A 19,369-nucleotide genomic window follows, 5' to 3' on the forward strand; every position below is an offset into this window, starting at 1 on the left:
CTATGTGGAGGGCTATGCTTTTATTTGCCTCCTCCCACCCATAGCTACAGTGCTGGCAAGAACCTCTGGCTTCATAGATAATTCAGTTCCCACAAGCCCCAGCCAACATAGCCAACAGGAACGGATTATGAGAGTTGCAGTCCTCAGGAGGACCAAAGGTTTTCCACCCTTTGAGTGAAGCTGTTCAAAGTGGTATGCACTGTTATTTCCTTTTAACTTATAATTACAACACCCTACAAGGTAGGTCACCAATAAATTCATGCCAGATCAGAGAATTATACCCATGTCTTTGGTATGATCCTTAACTGCCTGGCATTTACATTTAGTTCTCCAAGCTGTTTAAAACTGCAGACCTGTTTTTTACATTAGTGTTATAGTAATGTTTGCTGTTGTTAGCTGCTTTTGAGTCAACCTCAGCTAATGGTGGCCCTGTGAATAAGACATCTCCAAGCTCCACTATTTCTGCCTCTCTGCTCAGGGGTTGTAGACTGAGGCCTATGGTTTCCCTGACTGAGTCATGGCACTCAGTCTTCCTCTCTTTCCATTGCCCTCTACCTTCTCCAGTATCATTGTCTTTGTTATAGTGATGTACCTCTAGCAAATGTTCTATCACCTTTACTGGAGTCTGTGTTACTTTTCATTTGTTGCTGTTTTAGGAAATGATAGGAGCCTCTTGCATTTTTCAAGCAGATTTTTGAAAGCTGTTCCATTGTGGAATTTTAGGAAGCAAGTGTATCACTGGAAACTGAGCCATCTTCTCCTTTGTGCTTGGATGCAAAGACAGCCACCCACGCCTTTCCTCTTGCATTTTTATTGGCTGCAATAATTTCCTACTTTGGTTTTCCTCTTTGTGCAGACAGCGTAATGAATGAAACTCTGCGTTTGACAGCAGCTCCTTTTATCACCAGAGAAGTCCTTCGAGACATGTGTCTGAGACTGCCAGATGGCAGAGAATATTGCCTGAGAAAGGGAGATAGGCTTTGCCTGTTTCCATATATAAGCCCTCAAATGGACCCCCAAATCTACGAAGAGCCAGAGGTAATGCAGTGCCATTTTGAATCCTATCCCACATGGCAGTTTCCTTGGCAGGTTCCTTTTGCTGTATACTTTTGCTGAATTTGAGAATTGTGATGCAATATGCAATGTCCTTCCTATGGGCTCAAATCATGTAGTGATACATTTTGGACTGCAGGCACTTATTATGACAGTCTCCATAGCCAAGTCCACAACAAAAGTTGAAAAATGCATGCAGCTATGTTAATCCATATCAACAAACCAGTTCAAGCAGTTTTCATCCCTGCTGGGAGCAGATCTTCTGTAAAACTAATGTGAGATAATTGCCTGTTCGAGCCCATCCATGATAACATCACAGATCATGGCCTATGTTAATCTAAAAGAAAAGTGGGCAGCTGTGGGAGACTAGGGAGCTACATTGGCTCCCAGGAGACTTTGGAGTGTTACCCCCCCCCCACTGCATCCTCCTGCTAAAATTTGCCCCCACATACCCTTCATTTTTGCTCCAGAATGTTTCCAGATGTCCTCTGGGGGCATGGGGGCATTTTCTGCATGATTTCAGAAATCCTTGGGCCACATTTGGGCCCAGGAGAGGGTCTTTTAAAATAAAGCAGTAGGTCACTACCTATTAACATCATGGAAGAATTGCCCAAAGTACTCTTATGAACAAAGTCTGAATGGATCTATGATGCCATTTAAACATTATAAATCAAATACAAATCTGCTCCAAAACCACTAAGTTCCATTGTGAAATCACAAAGAGTGAGTTCACACATATGCACATCTCAGATGAGTTCTGCATTACTGCTGTACTCAGTTACTGGATGCTAAATGTTTTAATAGTTTCCATTTTAAAAAAAACATGGTGCAAATTCACCCAAAATTCATCTCTGTAGATTTGGTGTGGTAGTTCATACAGCCTATACCATAAAACTTGTGTCATATTAATCTATTAACCAGCTTGTGAAACAGAATTTTCTCACAATATTGGATCTCCCAAAAGCAAAAAATATGGATGTATATTTCATATCCCCAAAATAGAATTATACAAACAATACTAAAGAAAGACCAGTACTGATGCATTATGAAGAGTGAAATTCTTATTTGGCCGTTGCTGTGACAACAGCCTAAAGCACTTTTATAAAATATATCAGTGTAGTTTCTCCTTCTCAGTGTTCCTAACCTGGCTTCCCTCCCCAACCCCTTTAATTTTCTCTTTGTTAACAAAGAATGAAACTAGGATTCTTTCTTCTGAGAAACAGCTTCTCAGGGACCATTATGACAGAAATTATGCTGATATTATTGTAATACAAGTCTCATTAAATTATTGTTTGCAATATTATATGATGCCCACCTGCATTCCAGTAAGCAAGCAAATTCCTGTTTTCTGTTCTGGAACCAACCCCAAAATGTTTTAAATTATTAATTTTTAAAAAAGAAATACCCAGTAAAATCTAACTAGTTTAATGTTAAGTGAGAATCTCAGAGAAAGAATAAAGGAGAAAGAATCCCAAAGATTCCTATAAATTTGCTCATTTTTACCATGTTAAGCTTCCATTTCTAAAATTACTGAGAGCTTCTGGGAGGAAGGAGGCAAGGTTTTGGCTGGATTCTTGGTTGCGGTGCAAACAAGTCACTCTTCAGAGCTCTGGATTACAGCAAATGCAAATTGCTACTCCCAACTAGGAACAGGATAATATGGCTGCATCTGCACTGCAGAATTAGTGCAGTTTGACACTGCTTTAATGGTCATGGCTGAATGCTATGGAATCCTGGGATTTGTTGTTTGGTGAGATATTTAGCTTTCTTTGTCAGAGAGCTGTGGTGCCACAACAAACTACAAATCCAGGATTCCATAGGATGGAGCCATGACAGTTAAAAAAACTGCATTAATTTTGCAGCTGGATTATGTCAGTTTTAACTTTTTCCTCATTTGAAATTTTAAATGTCTTGTTGTTTTCCTTTTGAATATTCAGAAATTTGCCAATTTTGGCAAGTTTGTTTTTCAAAAAATGAATTTAAACAACAACAACAACAAACAAAAAGTCTGTGCATGTAAAAATTCAATAGACAGAGCTGCCAGTCCATTTCCAGGCACAAGTGTTGGTGATGAGCTAAAAGCCTTATACATCTCAGGTCTGGGTTATTTGAAAAGTTGTATTCTCCTTTTTGAGCCTGCTCCTGTTTAGTGATCTGTTGGGGAGGTCCTTCTCTGTGTCCCACCACCGTCGCAGGTACATCTGGTGAGAACATGGGAGAGGGTCTTCTCAGTGGCTGCTCCATTCTCTGAAACTCCCTTCTTAAATAGGTTAACCTGGCATCCTTCTGGCTCTCTTTCTGCAAAGAGATGAAAAACTTTTTGTTCCAAGAGGCCTTTGAGGACTGATTATTTAGGCAAGACAATGTGCTGAATTTTCTGTTTGTTAGTTTTGTTGTGCCATGTGTTTTTCATGGTTTAACTTTTTAACCCGTTTTAAATTTTTGTATAGTTTAATCAGTTTATAACTTCTGTATTTTATGCATTTTTAAATATCTATATATTTTAATATGTTGTAAGTCACCTTGAGTCCCACACTGGGAAAAAAGTGAAATATTAATAAATATAATCAGCTGCTTTAGCAACAGCAATGTCTCAAGCCCTCTCTAGAGGATTTACATATAAATTGTGTAGGGGAAAAAGTTGCTATCATGATGGCAAAGCACTTTAAATATAGGATAAAAGCAAGTAGTATCTTGCAAAACTTAAAAAACACTTCTACCTCTCATTTTAAACCTTTGTTATCTCAAGTTAAAAGAAAGCTTATCTAACCTCTTACCTAACAAAAAAAGTGACTTACTTATTTTTATTCCCTCCTCAACCAGAAATTCAAATATAATAGGTTCCTCAATGCAGATGGCACAGAAAAAACAGACTTCTATAAAGGAGGAGAAAAGCTACAGTATTACACCATGCCATGGGGAGCAGGAATCAATGTCTGTATTGGAAAGTTCTTCGCAGTGAATAGTATCAAACAGTGAGTGAATAAGTAACTTCATAAAGTGCACATTAGTAACAGCAATATTGATCAAAAGAAACTGTTGTTGGCTTATGGCAGAAATTAAATCTCTCAAATGATCCTGATAGGGAAAGGTTTTGATGCAAAGCAGTTTCAGTTGTTTTCATGTGCAAATATGGATTGGACCTATTTTTAAAAACTGTGCATGAAATCTCCAAATTTTTCCATAAAATTTATTCATTATGATTTCCCTCACAGATCAAGCTACCATATCTTTTGACCCATTCAGTTGAATATAGCTGAGCCGCGTGCAGTTCATCACCTCTGTCCAGGCATTATGCTGATGTACAGCTGAACACATTTTGTGCAGTAGGAAAATAAAATGTGCATCAGGAAATAGGTTTTTGTGCAATTGGCTACATAGGCTTTACTCAGAAAAAGGGTTATTTCTTCAAACAGATGAGACAAAGATAAACAAATAGAAAATTAAAATGTTACCATTCAGTCTTCATAACATTACATTAATAGTAAATTCTTGGGACCAACTACCGGATTTCTTTGTGATCAAGGAGGATACATGCATGAAAATAACTGCTTAGGATCCAACTGTGTTTCTGCAGACTTTGCAGCTGAATCCAGCAGTCCTTTTGCACCACGGCTCCTTGGAACCAAGAAGGAGAATGCTCCTTGGTACCAACCCTTTGGCTTCTTGTGCAGTGTGTATCTATTTGTGTGGAGGGGAAGCTTAGAAGAAACCCTGGTTCTGTCCTAGTAGAAGCTTGACCGTCCATCCTTGTCCTGCTTCTAAAGTTTCAGAAAACTGCAAAAAACGTGCAAAATGTCGTCCAGGTAGCTGCTCTTCCACAATGGTTGATGTGTTGCCCTGATTTTACACCATGGTACCCCAAATCTCCCAGTAGATTCTGGGCAATGTAATCTTAGAAGTAACTTTTCCAAGATCTGTCCAGAAATTCAGCAGATAGAAAAAGGACCTTGGTGAGATGATCTCCACAAAGTCGTCACCCCTAACATCACCATGGTTCTTTTGCAGCCCTGACATCTTATTTCCTGGTTTCTGAATTACTCACTTCCCCACCAGTTCTCAGGCAGCTGGAAGGGAAGAAACCCATCCCATTTCCTTTCCTTTTTGTACTCCTTTTCACATAGAGTTTGTCAACTGCTCTAGGAAGCCAAGCTGCCATCTGCTCACCAGTATCTATAAAAGACATAGAAAATAAAAGTGACTGATTTGTTCCTTTCTTTTATCCCTCTCTTTCACTCTTTTACTAGGCACAAGTGATGGGAACCAGAAATGGTAGTAGCAACTTGGAGGTCCCTCAAGTGGCAGAAATTATTCCACAATATCTTTTGTGGACCTTTTTTTAGGGAGGGGAAAAATCACCTTAAGAAGAAGTCACATTTTGCATTTTGTTCTAGACCTCTTGTGAAACAAAACTCCAGATTCACATTATCATCTGTCATCTTCATTCTCCAGATGACTTCTGGACTCAAATGGTCCAAAAGCCTTTTAGAGATGGTGGGGGCATGTGGAACTTTGGTCTGGATTGCACCTGACCTCTTTGTAAACTCAGACAGGCCTGAAATAATAACATTGCAGCAACCAGCACTTACATTTGAGGGACCTCCAGATGCAGAGCCTCAAAAAAAAATGCTCCATGATACAAGCCTTAGAAGTCCTGGTGTTTATCAACCCCTGCTGGTATATTATTGTTCAGGGTTGCTGGACTGTATTCAGCTTAGTGGATGAAAAGTTTTGCAGGCATGCCCTACGTAGCAAAGCTTGAAATGTGCATTTAGGGATAAACTGTTGCTAAACTGTCCCTTGCCTACAGACATCTCTATCACAGCTTATCCATTATTCATGATGCTTTTCTTTGGAGGAGCTGGGAGCAGCTTGCACTATGTTTCCCAAGCAATTTGCAAAGTCTGACTGTTTACTTATAGCAGTTTGAGTGCATGATGTGTCTTCAAAAATACTTCAAGCACATTACAGTCTTTGGAGTTTTAGAATTAAACAAAGTAATGTGGTTTGGCCACAATAGCCTGTGAATGGCAAGTGAATGGTAAATACCATATACTAAAGGAAACTAAACTTAAGGAAAGGAAAACTCCCATGTCTTCTTTTGTTTAATCTTCCAGAGCCATTTGGAGAACAGGTTTTGAAAATTGGTTTTGTAAACTAGCTTTGGTCTAGGATAGATCTTACATTCTTAACTATCAATGTTTATTTGCAGTTGGAAGGCCATCAAACAATTCTAGCCTTAAATTGACTGACACTGTGTATTTCTTTATTTTTGATATTATGGGTATCTTAAGTAATACACACTTTAGTTAATATGAGGAATCAGAACAATGGATGCAAGCTACAGGAAAAGAGATTCCACCTCAACATTAGGAGGAACTTCCTGACAGTGAGGGCTGTTCAACAGTGGAACTCACTCCCTCAGAGAGTGGCGGAATCTCCTTCCTTAGAGGTCTTCAAACAGAGGCTGGATGACCATCTGCCGGGGATGCTTTGACTGGGAGTTCCTGCATGGCAGGGGGTTGGACTGGATGGCCCTTGTGGTCTCTTCCAACTCTATGATTCTATGATTCTAAGATTTATATATTGGACTAGGTATTGGAGAGATATTAATGAGCATTGTGTAGACTATAAGCTTATGAGCCAAGATATAGAAAATCTTGAACTATTTTGATATGGATGTAAATCATGCCATGCTCAGGGCAGCATTGCTACCAGTACAGTGTCCAGTGTCAGACAGGCTTTTGCTTGAACTATTTGGATATGATAAATTATCCATAGTTGTTATTTTTGTTTTTGTAATGTTCAGCTGTAAACCCGTCTTTGTATTTTCTTCCTTGACTTTTTTCAGTAATCCTTCCAAATCTTTGCTATTTTTCTGTGAGTGAATGCTGCATATCAAAAACTATGGGTGTTCTTACCTCCGATATTCACCCCCTCTTTCTCTGAATCTATTCCTGCTTTATGTATGACATGTTCCACATACAAGTTAAACAGATAGGGTAATAAAATGCAGCCTTGCCTGACCCCCTTTCTAATAGGAAAGTTAATTGAAGCTAATTTAAGAGTTTAATCTATCATTCATTCAGACTTCTCTTTCTTTTTGGCTACAGATAGTGTCTGTCTGTGTTCCTCCCTGACAGTGTCCTTGGCTTCAGTCCAGAGTTCGTCTGGCTCCCAGTCAATTAAACTTAATATTGTAAATCTATTTTTCCACATTATCTTTACATTCTACAGAGTTGTTCTTCAAGTTGTATTTCTGCATGATGGATGGCTTAGTGTTTTTCTTTAGCTTTATTCTTATTTTTGCTATTAGTAGTTGATGACCTGTCCCACAATCTGCTCTTGGTCTTGTTTTTGCAGAATATGAAACTTCTCAATCTTCTGTTCCCAATTATGTTGTCTATTTGATTTTTATATTGGCCATCAGGTAATGTCCATGTATACAGTTGCCTCAATGATTGCCTGAAGAATGTGTGTGATGAATTCACTGTTGGCCTCACAAAATTCATTCAGTTACTCTCGCTTCATTTCTTGATCCTAGGCCAAATTTTCCTACAGTCCTTGATTTTGTTCTGCTTCCTGCTTTTGCATTCCAATTGCCTATGATTAACAAGAAGTCCTCTTTTGGCATATCATCAATTTCTTCCTGGACTCCAGCATAGGCCTGTTACAGACAGCCAAAATAAAGCTGCTTCGAGTCACAGTGGAGGTATGGTGTTTCAATGATGCATGCATCCTAAGAGTCCAGAAGCCACACCAAAGCCACGCTCCAGTCCTTAGGGCTGGAGCATGGCTTTGGTGTGACTTCTGGACTCTTAGGACTCATGCATCATTGAAACATCATACCTCCACTGTGACTCGAAGCAGCTTTATTTTGGCTGTCTGTAACAGGCCATTGAATCTTCCAGTCTCTTTTTTCTTTTGCTTCCATAGTTGGGGCATTAACTTCAATTATGGCTATATTGATAGGTTTTCCCTTTTGTCTTATTGTTTTATCCAGTCAGACTTTGGATTATATCCTTTGACTGCTTTTGCTATATCTCTCCCCACTATAAATGCCATCCCACTTCTTAAATTTTCATTTTCCAAGTAAAACACTGTATAATTATTTGACTCAAAATACTCTATTCCTGTCTACTTTAGCTTGCTCTTGCATGTATTGCAATGTTTAGATGTTCCATTTTTTGTTTTACTATGTCTATCTTCCTCTAATTCATGCTTCTCACATTCCCTAATCCTATAAGATGTGTTGTGCAGAGTCAGACTTTCCTTTCGCCTCTGAGCATGTCAACAGCTGGATGTCCTTTTGGCTTGAGTCCAGTTGTGTCCCTAGCCACAACACTACTCATAGTTGTGCTCTGCTGTATCCCAGTTGTTTGTTGAGTGCCATTTAACCTGAGAGTTTTACCTTCTAGTACTATCTCTTGTTTCATTTTGGGTTGTCTCATCATAAGGTTTTCATGATAAAAGACAATTCATAAGGGGTTTACCATGCCTCATTCTGGTCAATACTAACAAATGTTAGCTATTGGCCCCCAACCTCTGGAACTCTCTGCCCATCGAGCTCCGCTCGGCTACCTCCCTGGCCCAGTTTAAAAAGGGGCTGAAGACTTTTCTATTCACACAGGCATACCCTGATATGAGCCCCGAATAACCCTACCCTCTTCTCTTTGTCAGTAACGGCAAGCTGACTGGAGTGTTTTATTATTTTATTGGATTTTAATTGAATGTATAATTTGTTTATATGTATTATTATAATCTGTGGAATGTTGTGCACCGCCCTGATTTTGTAGAAGGGCGGTATATAAATAAAAATTTTTTTATTATTATTATTACTATTATCATGTCACCACTGTTGTCATTGAGAGGTCCTCCACCAGTCTGTCTCTGTCTCTCACACACATACGCACACAAACACGTGCACACAATCTGCTGCCCAGTAAATGTTTGGCACATTTAGTATGGCTCCTCAGCAAAAGCCTGTCTGACATGGGAGACCATACTGGCAGCACTGCTGCTGTGAGCATAGCATCTTGTTCAGAGGAGTATGGATTCTACCAATATGGGAAGATAATGACACTGGTGGGATGTTCTTAAAATGCTCTGAGTATCTCTCTCATCCTCCCACTTTCCCCCTTTGCCCTCAGCTTACTTCCATTGCTGTAAACTGAATTCAAAGTGAAAACATAGTCCGCACCCAATTAACTCAGTGGGAGACAAAGGAGAGGAGGGGACAGAATTTGAAATGTTTGGATGCCTGGTCCAACACCAATAATTAGGAAACCAACATTGGAGGGTCCATGGCAAGCGTTGACACTGGGTTTTTACACCTATCCTCAATCCCATAATTTTCACAATTTAAAAAAAAGAGAGAGAACGAGATTTCAGTCTTAAAACAGTCGCAGTCTGCCTAGGAGTAAGTCTCTCTGAACATTGTGAAACTTGCTTCTGAGTAACCTGAATGGGATTTCACTGTTGGGCTGCAATTTCTATCAGAAAAGTTCTAACCTATAAAATAAAACTAACAACTAACTTCAACAGGACAGGGGCCATCATGCAAATTGGCATCCTATCCAGAAAGAATTTTGAACTATAATTCTATATTCAGATATTTCTACTGACATTGTGTTCAAACTCTAGATATTTGTAACTGCTTTATATGAAAGCACAAAAAGTAGTGCATCTTGGGTCCTAGTTAATGGCTTATTTTATCATTTCAGGTGCGTTTTCCTCCTCTTGAGATATTTTGATTTGGAGCTGAAAGATCCTAAGATAAAGATTCCAGACTTTGACAAGGAAAGATATGGCTTTGGAATGTTGCAGCCAGAAATGGACATCATAGTTCGATATAAACTGAAAGAGCAGTAGTACAGCATGTTTCTTTTCCCAAGCAAATTCTGGAAATTGCTTCATAATCAGCAAGAAAACAGCTCTTCGTGGTTTCTGTTGAAAAAATGTTATCTCCATGCTATTCCTAAGGGATGACCTATGCAATAACTACGAACAGGCCATTTTAAGATGTTCACTGTCACCTGTAAGCCGTTTGCATGAAAAAGAATCAGTATTTGGGTTTGGCCATTTTTACCACATCACTTCAGCTCAACATTTTGGGACCTGCATGGTGGTGTAAGTGGATAATTGTAAACAGTTCACAACATGGCAGCTGTTAAAGTGACTTTCATGTGACAAGCACAAATATGAAGTGAACTAGAAAATATATCGGAATGGTTAGTAGTTGTTGGCTTATTTTATTTATGCCTCGGCTTCTTCCAGTAATATGAAATGCCAAATACCAAACAGATGCAATTTAGATTGTTACAAGGGGAATGGTTAGTAAGTGTAATCTGGGAGAAGTTGTTTAAATATTGGTTTGTTCTGCAATTGTTTTGCAAGATATCAACAACCATTTCTGTATCTTTTTTCTGGTCCTTTCTCCCCTCACCTTCAATTTTATCACTATGGTTTTAATCTTATACGCTCTTAGGCTGCACTTTTATACCCACTTACAACTGAAGTTGGTAGATTTCCTCTGAACTTGCATATTGATTTTCTACAATAGCTTTTACACACTTTTTAAGCCCTGTTTTTCTCTCTCTCTTTCCCTATTTCCTCCCCCAATACACTCATAGATATATACTGTATTATAAGATAAAGATAAAGATGGGAAGCAAGATTTTGCTTGCTGTTCCTGCTCTACCATCTATTGTTCAAAGATCTTGAATAGAGAAGGGTTGTTGTAGTAGTTGTAGTTGTCATTGTTGCTGTTGTTACTATATGCCTTCAAGTCAACTCCAATTTATGGTGACTCATAATAGGGTTTTCATGGCAAGATTTAGTAAGTTTGGCATTGACTTCTTCAGCTGAGAGAATGTGACTTTCCAAAGGTCACCCATTGGTTTTCCATTGCTGAATCCTAGGTTGTAGCCCAACACTCAAACCACCACAACACATTGGACTATCTATGAGCAATGTAGATACAGAAATAATATCTTTTAAGAAGGGGTCCCTGCAAAAGACATACTCCAGTTAGGTGTGCTGAACCTGTACCCACACAGCTGTATACATGTAGGTGCTGTTTAGACTCTTAGCTAACAGGACAGGGCTAGCAGATGCAGATCCCTGTTGTTTATATCCATGACTATGGCTGCTGTCACACAGCAGAATTAATGCAGTTTGATACAGCTTCTTCTTCCATAGCTCCATCCTATGGAATCCTGGGATTTGTAGTTTATTGTGACACTAGAGTGCTCTGACAGAGAAGGCTAAATGTCTCATAAAATTACAAATCTCAGAATTCCATAGCATTGAGCCATGGAAGTTAAAGTGGTGTTAAATTGCATTAATGCTGGAGTGTAGCTGCAGCCTAAGTCATAAAAAGATGGATACAATATGCCAGTTTTGGTTTCTTTCAGCTGCTGCTGCTGCTTTCTCCTCCTCTTGTTTTGCAAGTAGTTTTCTAAATATAATGCACTTTGAACATTATTTTTGCTAATATGCACTTTTTGTGTGCATTTTTTAAATTAGAGAATGTTCTTGCAAAATTCAAAGGAGTGTCAAGTTTGAAGGGTAAATTTCACAAATGGAAAGAGTGTAAAACCATTTTGGGGAGTGGGCCAAATTTGTCTGCCCCACAGCTACTGGTGGGATGGATGTCATCAGGATCATGGCCATGCCCTCTAACATCACTGGATTACTTGGATCAAGTGCCCAGGAACCCAACTGTATACTGCATGATATACCTATGATGGGGAGGGACTTTGAGAGGGAATATGTATTTTTAGGGATTCTATGGACTAGAGAAGAGATTAAGGGGCTATACAGACAGACCAAAGGGGTGGCATGCAGCCATCCCTGTTTCAGCCAGATTGGGGCTGCAGCAACCACACGCCGTGGCACCAACCTTGCCTTTGCAAGGCACAAAAAGGAGCCGCAAAACCCAGCTCCTTATGCACCTTGCAAAGGGCGCAATGGGCGCATTGCCACAGCTTGGCAGTGCTCCTTCGGTGCTGTGTTGTGCAGATGCAGCACCGAAGGAGTGTCGTGCTGCCGCATGCCATGTGCTACGGTGTGCAGTATCACAATGCCCTGGGGGCGGAGCTGGGGCATGCGTCGGGGAGATGCTATACACTGACTTTGCCCCCAGCCTTTTAGGCAGGTGTGTACAGGCTCTAAGTTCACAAATGTTCCCTTCCCCTGGCATATTGGCTTAATAGTGCATTAAAAAGCAAGCCAACATGGCCTTTGTTTGGTTTCACTAACCACATTACTGAAACACACTCTTATATCACTGCTATTCCACTTTTACTGCTCTGGCTGCCTCCTGTTACATTCTGAGGTCTGTGTTCAGTGAGGTCTAAGAGATCTCTGGCTGAGAATTTTAAATACCCCCCCTTAAACTGCAAATCCCAGAATGTAACAGGAACAGTTAAAGTGGAATAGCGGCACTATAAAAGTGTAGTGTGGTAAATTAGTAAAATAGTTAGATTTTTAAAAGACAGGGCTCTGTCACCTTTGAAAGCAAGCTGAGCCCTAATTTACATTAAGATATGATTAACAACACAAACCCTATGATAGGTTCAGATTGCTATAAATTAACAACTTGAAGAAACATGATAACAGCAACAAAAAAGACTTGAATGCTGACAGCCTCAGGTGAAGGCAATGGCAAATCTTCTCTGAACAAATATTGCCAAAAAAACCTCATGATTGGTTCACCTTAGGTTTGCCATAAGTCGTAAGCAGTTGAAGGCACACAACACGCACAAATGCACACAGCAGACTTGCAGGAGAGGAAGGACTGTGTTTTTAGTCTAGAGTTCCAACTGTCTTAGGTAGCATAGTCAAGGATGAAACATTGTGGGACGTGAAGTCTAGAAAAGTGGCGGGCTACAGTTGCCCATCCATGGGCAAGACAGACAAGCATAGCAAACAAACAAAAAAACAAAACCAGGATAAAATCCAATCTCACTACTTTAGAGGGACTCTAGAACTGTGAAAGTTTTTTTTTAATTACTTATAGAGCCCATGGCATATGTAATAGAAGCAAGGAAACAGAAGGGCAGTCTAACAATTTTGCTAATTAATAGGTAAAATGACCCAACTGAGTAGACTTTGGCAAAGTTCAGCTAGTGTCATAATGAGTTCTTTTCCTTTCAGATGCCAATTTATTATAAGCTATAACTTTTTGCAAAATAATCATGAATCCTTCATGAGTACACATTGGCTTTAACGTGCTTGAGATAGAAGAGCCAAGCTCTATTGTCAGTAATGTGCAGTATAGTTTGGTTTTGTTTTTTAAAAAAAGGAGGAGGAGGAGGAAAGAAAGAAAGAAAGAAAGAAAGAAAGAAAGAAAGAAAGAGAGAGACTCACAGACTGCACTAAAAGAAATGTACATTCTCAATAAGAAAGGTGTGTGTGTTCTGCAGTTCAATGAAAGCTAAAAATAAGATACCACCAAGCAGTACAGGTAGTCTGGTGTGTTGGCTAGAATAGTTTTGGAGCAGGGTGCCAAGGAAAATCTGCTTGGACACTTTGCTGCTTGCTTTTATTTCACGATTTTTTCCAAGTACCATGACTTAAATTGTGTTTATGCTGCGATTACCTTTTGGGGGGCCCTTTTTAGAGTGATTTAAAGGAGTGTTTCTATGGTTTTATTGATATTTCTGTTGTTTTTATCATGGTGTCTCCTTATTTTTGATGGTGGTTGCATATACACTGCAGAATTAATGTAGTTTGACATTATTTTAACTGCCCTGACTCAATGCTATGGAATTCTGGGATTTGTAGTTTTGTGAGATATTTAGCCTTCTCTGTCAGAGAGCTCTGGTGCCACAACAAAATACAAATCCCAGGGTTCCATAGGGTGGAGCCATGGCAGTTAAAGCAGCGTGGTAGCAGCCTGTGTCTCCTGAATATTTTGTAGAAATCTCAAAAGTAAAATGGAAAAATAAGCAATAAAGACTTTTATACGGGATCCAAGAGGTAATACTCTGAGAATTTCTGCTTTTGTTCCTTTTAGAAACCAAATTTCTAGTTTCTAGTTTCTAATCCTTATGACTGAAAAATAAGGATTGTGAAAAAGCATATGGGCATTATGATGTGTAGATTTAAGAGCAGCCAGCCAACAAGCTGTCATGTCTTAGATCCATTTCAGAGCTCGAGTAGCCTAGTCATCAAAAGGGTATATAATAAGTAAGTAAGTAAGTAAGTATATATCTAGTTGAATCTCAAAGCCATGGAAAAGCATGTCATGCAAGTTAAATGGTTGAGGGATGGAGAAGGAGCTGCTACTGCAAATGCAGTCATGTTACTCCTGGAAGTTAGAATATAGTGTGGGAACACTGATGGGCAAATCTGTCAGGTTCTTCGACATTCAGATTTTATATTTTTATAATTTTCAGTCATGAATGAACCCAAATGAAATCTCCACCTATTGTGCAGGGAAATCTGTCAGAACTAACAAAATAAATTTCAACAGGGAGAAATGCAAGGCGGGGCAGGGGGGGGGGGACCTGAAATGCTCAGATGCAGGATGGATGAGATCTGACTTGGTAACAATCTAGGGCCCCATTCCCACTGGCTGATAAAGTGGATCAAGACTCAGATTATGGGGGCATCATTCCCATTTGAGCACGCATTCGATCCTCATTGCGCTAATTTCGTTCCCATTGGAATTCGGATCTGATCCCCATGTAATCAATTTTTCCAGGGGAAACCCGAATCAGGGGGGCTTGAACCTGGGTTAATTTGACTGTACTTTTTCGGAGGTTTTTCCTGCACCTCCTGAGTCCAATACAGGGCAAATGAATGGGAATGACAAGGGTGTCAGATTCGGGAACCTGGGGATGGGAGGAGTTGGGCTTTGTTCTCTTTCCTGCATTACTGGCGCCATTTCCCCCATTCATGTAGCCTTTCCCCTGGTGGAGTGGGAAGCAGGGTAAGGCGATCACATGTGTAGACAAATTTATTTTTTTTAAAATTAAGCTTTCGATCGCTTAGACTCTCTGTCGGGTGTCCAAACATAGCAAATTGCTCGATTGACCTCCAAACGCGGTAAACACATCATTCCCCCACAACCTCCCCCCTGCTCCACATGCATAGATTGATGTGTGAGGGGAGCCATTGAACACCATTTTTAAACTATTATTACATGCTTGCTCGATCACCCCCCCAGACAGCCCAGGGAGCAATGGGGGAGGCAGAAGGACTTGAGGGGATAGAGGCTTCTTCTCCTTTTCTCAGAGGGGCTCTAGGAAGACAAAGGACAGCTTGGGAGACAAAGGGACTTGGGGGGATGGAGGCTCCTTCTCCCTTTCCAGAGGGGAAAAGCACCTAAGCGATTGATTGACTGCTTAAAAACAAAACAAAACAGAAAAACAGGTTTGAAAGATGCAAATGGGAACAGGGAACAAAAATAGCTCGCGCCAAAATGCATCGAAGCAACTGATGTCACTGTGACGTCTAATTGCCTAAGCACTTGATTGACAGCTCCTTGAAAAAAAAAAAGAGGTTCCAGAAGGGCACTGGAAATGGGGAACAAAAAAGTTCACTTTAAAATACAGCAGGGAAAAATGTAATTGGAACGAAAACATAGGTCAAAATAAATTGAGTCATTTTGCAGCCTTTCCTAATGGGAATGAAGGACCAGATTTGATTAGGACTCATAAAAATTTTTTGAGCCAGACTCACAACAATATACGTCGCTTTTTGTGCCCAGTGGGAATGGGGTCTAGGATTGGTAGAAGACCAAAAACTAAACATGAGTCAACATGATGCAGCCGCTAAAAAAACCTAGGCTGCATCAATAAGAATGTAGGGTATACACTGAGGGAAGTAATAGTACCACTCTATTCTGTTTTTCTCTTTTAATACATAACCATGAGATGGTTTTTACGCAAGGTGTGTGTTATAGCTATGGTTTGTTTTTTGTATTTAATGTATGTAATTTTATGCTGTTTTTATTTGATGTGGTTAATTGTTCTTAAAACTTTTATTGTAAAGGTTTTAAAAATGTTTTTATTTGTAAGCCACCTTGGGGTCCTTTTTGGGAGAAAGGTGGCATTAAAATAAAATAAAATAAATAGGTCAGACCTCAGTTTTGGGCACCACAATTCAAGAGGGATATTGACAAGCTGGAGTGTGTCAAGAGGAGAAGGACCAAAATGGTGAAGGATCTAGAAACCATGCCTTACAAGAAGCTATGTAGGGACCTGGGTATGTTTAGCCTGGAGAAGAGTCGTTTAAGAGGTAATATGATAGCCCTGTTTAAATATTTGAAGGGATGTCATATTGAAGATGAAGCAAGTTTTTCCTGCTGTTCCAGAGAGTAGGGCATGGAGCAATGGATTTGAACTATACGAAAAGCGATTCCATCTAAACATTCTTGGTGGCAAGAACTGTCCAATGGGGGAATATGCTGCCTTGGAGTGTGATGGATTCTCCTCCTTTGGAGGTTTTTAAACAGAGGCTGTATGGCTATTAGGGGTGCTTTAATTCTGTGTTCCTGCATGGCAGGGGTTGAAGTGGGTGGTTCAACTCTCTGGTTCTATGAGTTTTCCTTTTTCCCACATTTGGGATGTGGTGGTAAAACTGTGATGGAAAATGAGCTAAAACATCATTTTCACAGAACGCTCTGAGAGCTGTCTGACAGATCTGTCAGTTTCATAGTCTTCCTCAGCCAACACTTGCAAATTTTCATAGATTCTGATTTTAAAAACGAACAAATTTCAAACCATCCCTGGTAGCGGGCTAGGGAGGAGCACCATTTCCAGATCACAAGAAAACAACTGCATCAACAAAAACAGTACACAAATCTGCACAATACTGGCATTTCATTTTTATTTATATATAAAGGTTCACATTCAGAATCATTACTGTAGCAATGCAATACGTCTCACCATCATGGGGAAGACTGTGACCAGTGTGCTTGCTTTCTCAGTCTGTGACCAAGTGCTGTTAGTCATAGATGAGCAAACTGAAGGCCTCTGCTTTCCATTCAAATTGTTCTTTATCTTTAAACTAGACTTGAAGGCTTTCCATGCACCACAATTACAGCACTTTGATTTCACTTTAACTGCCATGGCTACCTCCTATGGAATCCTGAGGTTTGTTCTTTGATGAGACACTGGAGTTGAGAATTCCAAATCCTCCTCCATAAACTGCAAATCCCAGGGTTCAGTAGGTTGTGATATAAAAGGTCTCAGACTCAGCAGCCTTCAAATGGATTAGAACAGCAAACCTTGGTACTTTACTGCCCAAATAGGGTGGTCTGCCGGCACCTCCATTTCCGCCACCGGGAAGCCTCAGCCTCCGAATGGCGAGGCTTCCCGATGGCCGAAAAAGAAGCCCCCAAAAGAGGCTTCTTTTGGCGGCGTGCTTATGATGCCGCAAGGCACCAATGGTGCATTTGCGGCGTCATATGTGAGCTGCGGCATGCGGACAATAAGCATCCGTGACGTCAAAATGGTGGCGCCCATGTGTATAGGTTTCCGCCATTTTGTATGTACTAGGTACATACTAGGGTTAGGGTGTCCAGAAGGGACACCCTTTCGTAACCCTAGTACGTACCTAGTACATACTTTTTGCCCGTGCGGAATGGGCCCATGTTGCCTACAGCTGTTTGTTGTTTTTGTTCTTGTTGTGTGCCTCCAAGTCATTTTTGACTTATGGCGATCCTATGGTGAAACTTTCATTGGGTTTTCTTGGCAAGTTTCTTCAGAAAAAGGTTTCCATTGTCATCCTTTGAGGCTGAGAAAGTGTGAGTTACCTAAGCTCTCCCAACGGGTTTTTATGCTTGAGCAGGGAGTCAAACCCTTCTCTCCACTGTCATGGAGTGTGGTGGAGTCTTCATTGGAGGTTTTTAAGCAGAGCCTGGATGGCCATCTGTCAGGAGTGCTTTGATTGTGTATTCCTGCATGGCAGGGAACTAGACTGGATGGCTCTTGTGGTCTCTTCTAACTCCATGATTCTATTATTCTAGCGTTGTATCTCAAGCTGAGGTTTTTATGCATACTACCCTGGTTCACCAGCTATGCATTCTGGAATAAAGATGTAGTTTACAAAAACATGGAATGTACACACACACACACACACGTATATATAGAATTCCAGCTATCTTAATGGACCATGAGTCACTCTGTCTTCTCAATGTGCATGATTCTCTGCTTGGTGTCCACTTACGATCAGAAAGGGAGACACTCCTGAGACAGTGTGGGCGGAATGGCTATTTGCAAACTATTATACAGTCAGGGCCAGACCTAGGATAAATAGCTCCATGGGTGAAGAGCACTTTCTGTGTGCCCTCCCAAGCACACAGCTTTTTTTTTTTAAAGATTTACAGTGCTTCTAGTGTTTATAGCATGTGTTGTTATTATAGTGCTTAGTAATGCCTCCTCATAGCAAAGCCATATTCTGCTGATTTTCATTCAGAATGAGTGAATGACATCAGACTGAAAACTGAAAAAGAAACAGGCTGGCATCCTGTCCATGAATTATAGTGGTGTAAGTCTGACTCATATGATTGCAATTCACTTTTACAGTCATTGCACAGATCAGAAGTGTCTTTCAACCACTCCACAACCAAAGGTCCCCCCCCCCCCAACACATCAAAAACCCCTAACTTTTAAGCAGTGCAGCCCACCATACCATGGTCATTTCTGTGTTGCCAGAGTGTGGCAGGATGACCAGTGATATGTTCTGCTCTCTTCCTGTAGCACTACTTTTTCCATAATCCATCTCATTGGGGACAGTACACTGAACAAACACCAATGAACTCAGCTCACCACCCTTGGCACAACTTGTTACCCACTTCTGTTCAAGTGCCCACTTCTGAGAGGTTGCGCACTCCTAAAGCACCTGATTGCCTCCTCAAGTTCCTATATTCTGCCCTAAATAGGGTTGTACAATAGGAAATCTTGATTTTCCAGCTCCCAGCTCCATGTAGCAATAGCAATACCACACAATCTCTATACCACTTATTAGTGTGCTTAAGCACTCCCTAAGAAGTTTACAACGTGTAAGCTAATTGTCCCCAACAAGCTGGGTATTTGTTTTACCAACCTCCGAAGGATGCTAGGCTGAGTCGATCCCGAGCCCTTGGCTGGTTTTCAACTCACAACCTTGTGGTTTGTGAGTGAGCGGCTGCAGTATAGACATTTAACCACTGTGCCACCATGTACATCAGGGCAGGAAGATACTCCACACAGTATCTTGGCACAGGCAGTCCTTATTAATCCTCCATTGTCCCACTTTTTCAGTTGCCAGTTTCTCTCTCCTCTCACATTTCCCTTTTGTCCTTAGCTTACTTCATTTGCTG

The 19,369-nt window shown here is 40.4% G+C and overlaps 1 protein-coding gene across 1 annotated transcript in view; it reads left to right on the top strand.

The window, feature by feature from the left end:
* Positions 1 to 10,677, top strand: part of PTGIS (prostaglandin I2 synthase) — a 58,887-nt gene extending 48,210 nt beyond the window's left edge. Inside the window, exons 8-10 of the mRNA XM_089513852.1 lie at positions 857 to 1,038; positions 3,877 to 4,028; positions 9,777 to 10,677. Coding sequence (XP_089369978.1) covers positions 857 to 1,038; positions 3,877 to 4,028; positions 9,777 to 9,924 — 482 coding nt within the window. The 3' untranslated portion in view covers positions 9,925 to 10,677. The remainder of the gene's footprint in view (positions 1 to 856; positions 1,039 to 3,876; positions 4,029 to 9,776) is intronic.
* The last annotated feature ends 8,692 nt before the right edge of the window (positions 10,678 to 19,369 follow it).

The sequence above is a fragment of the Sceloporus occidentalis genome, unplaced genomic scaffold, assembly GCF_023333645.1.
Source record: "Sceloporus occidentalis isolate IW3139 unplaced genomic scaffold, rSceOcc1.0.p SCAF_3, whole genome shotgun sequence".
NCBI lineage: Eukaryota > Metazoa > Chordata > Lepidosauria > Squamata > Phrynosomatidae > Sceloporus > Sceloporus occidentalis.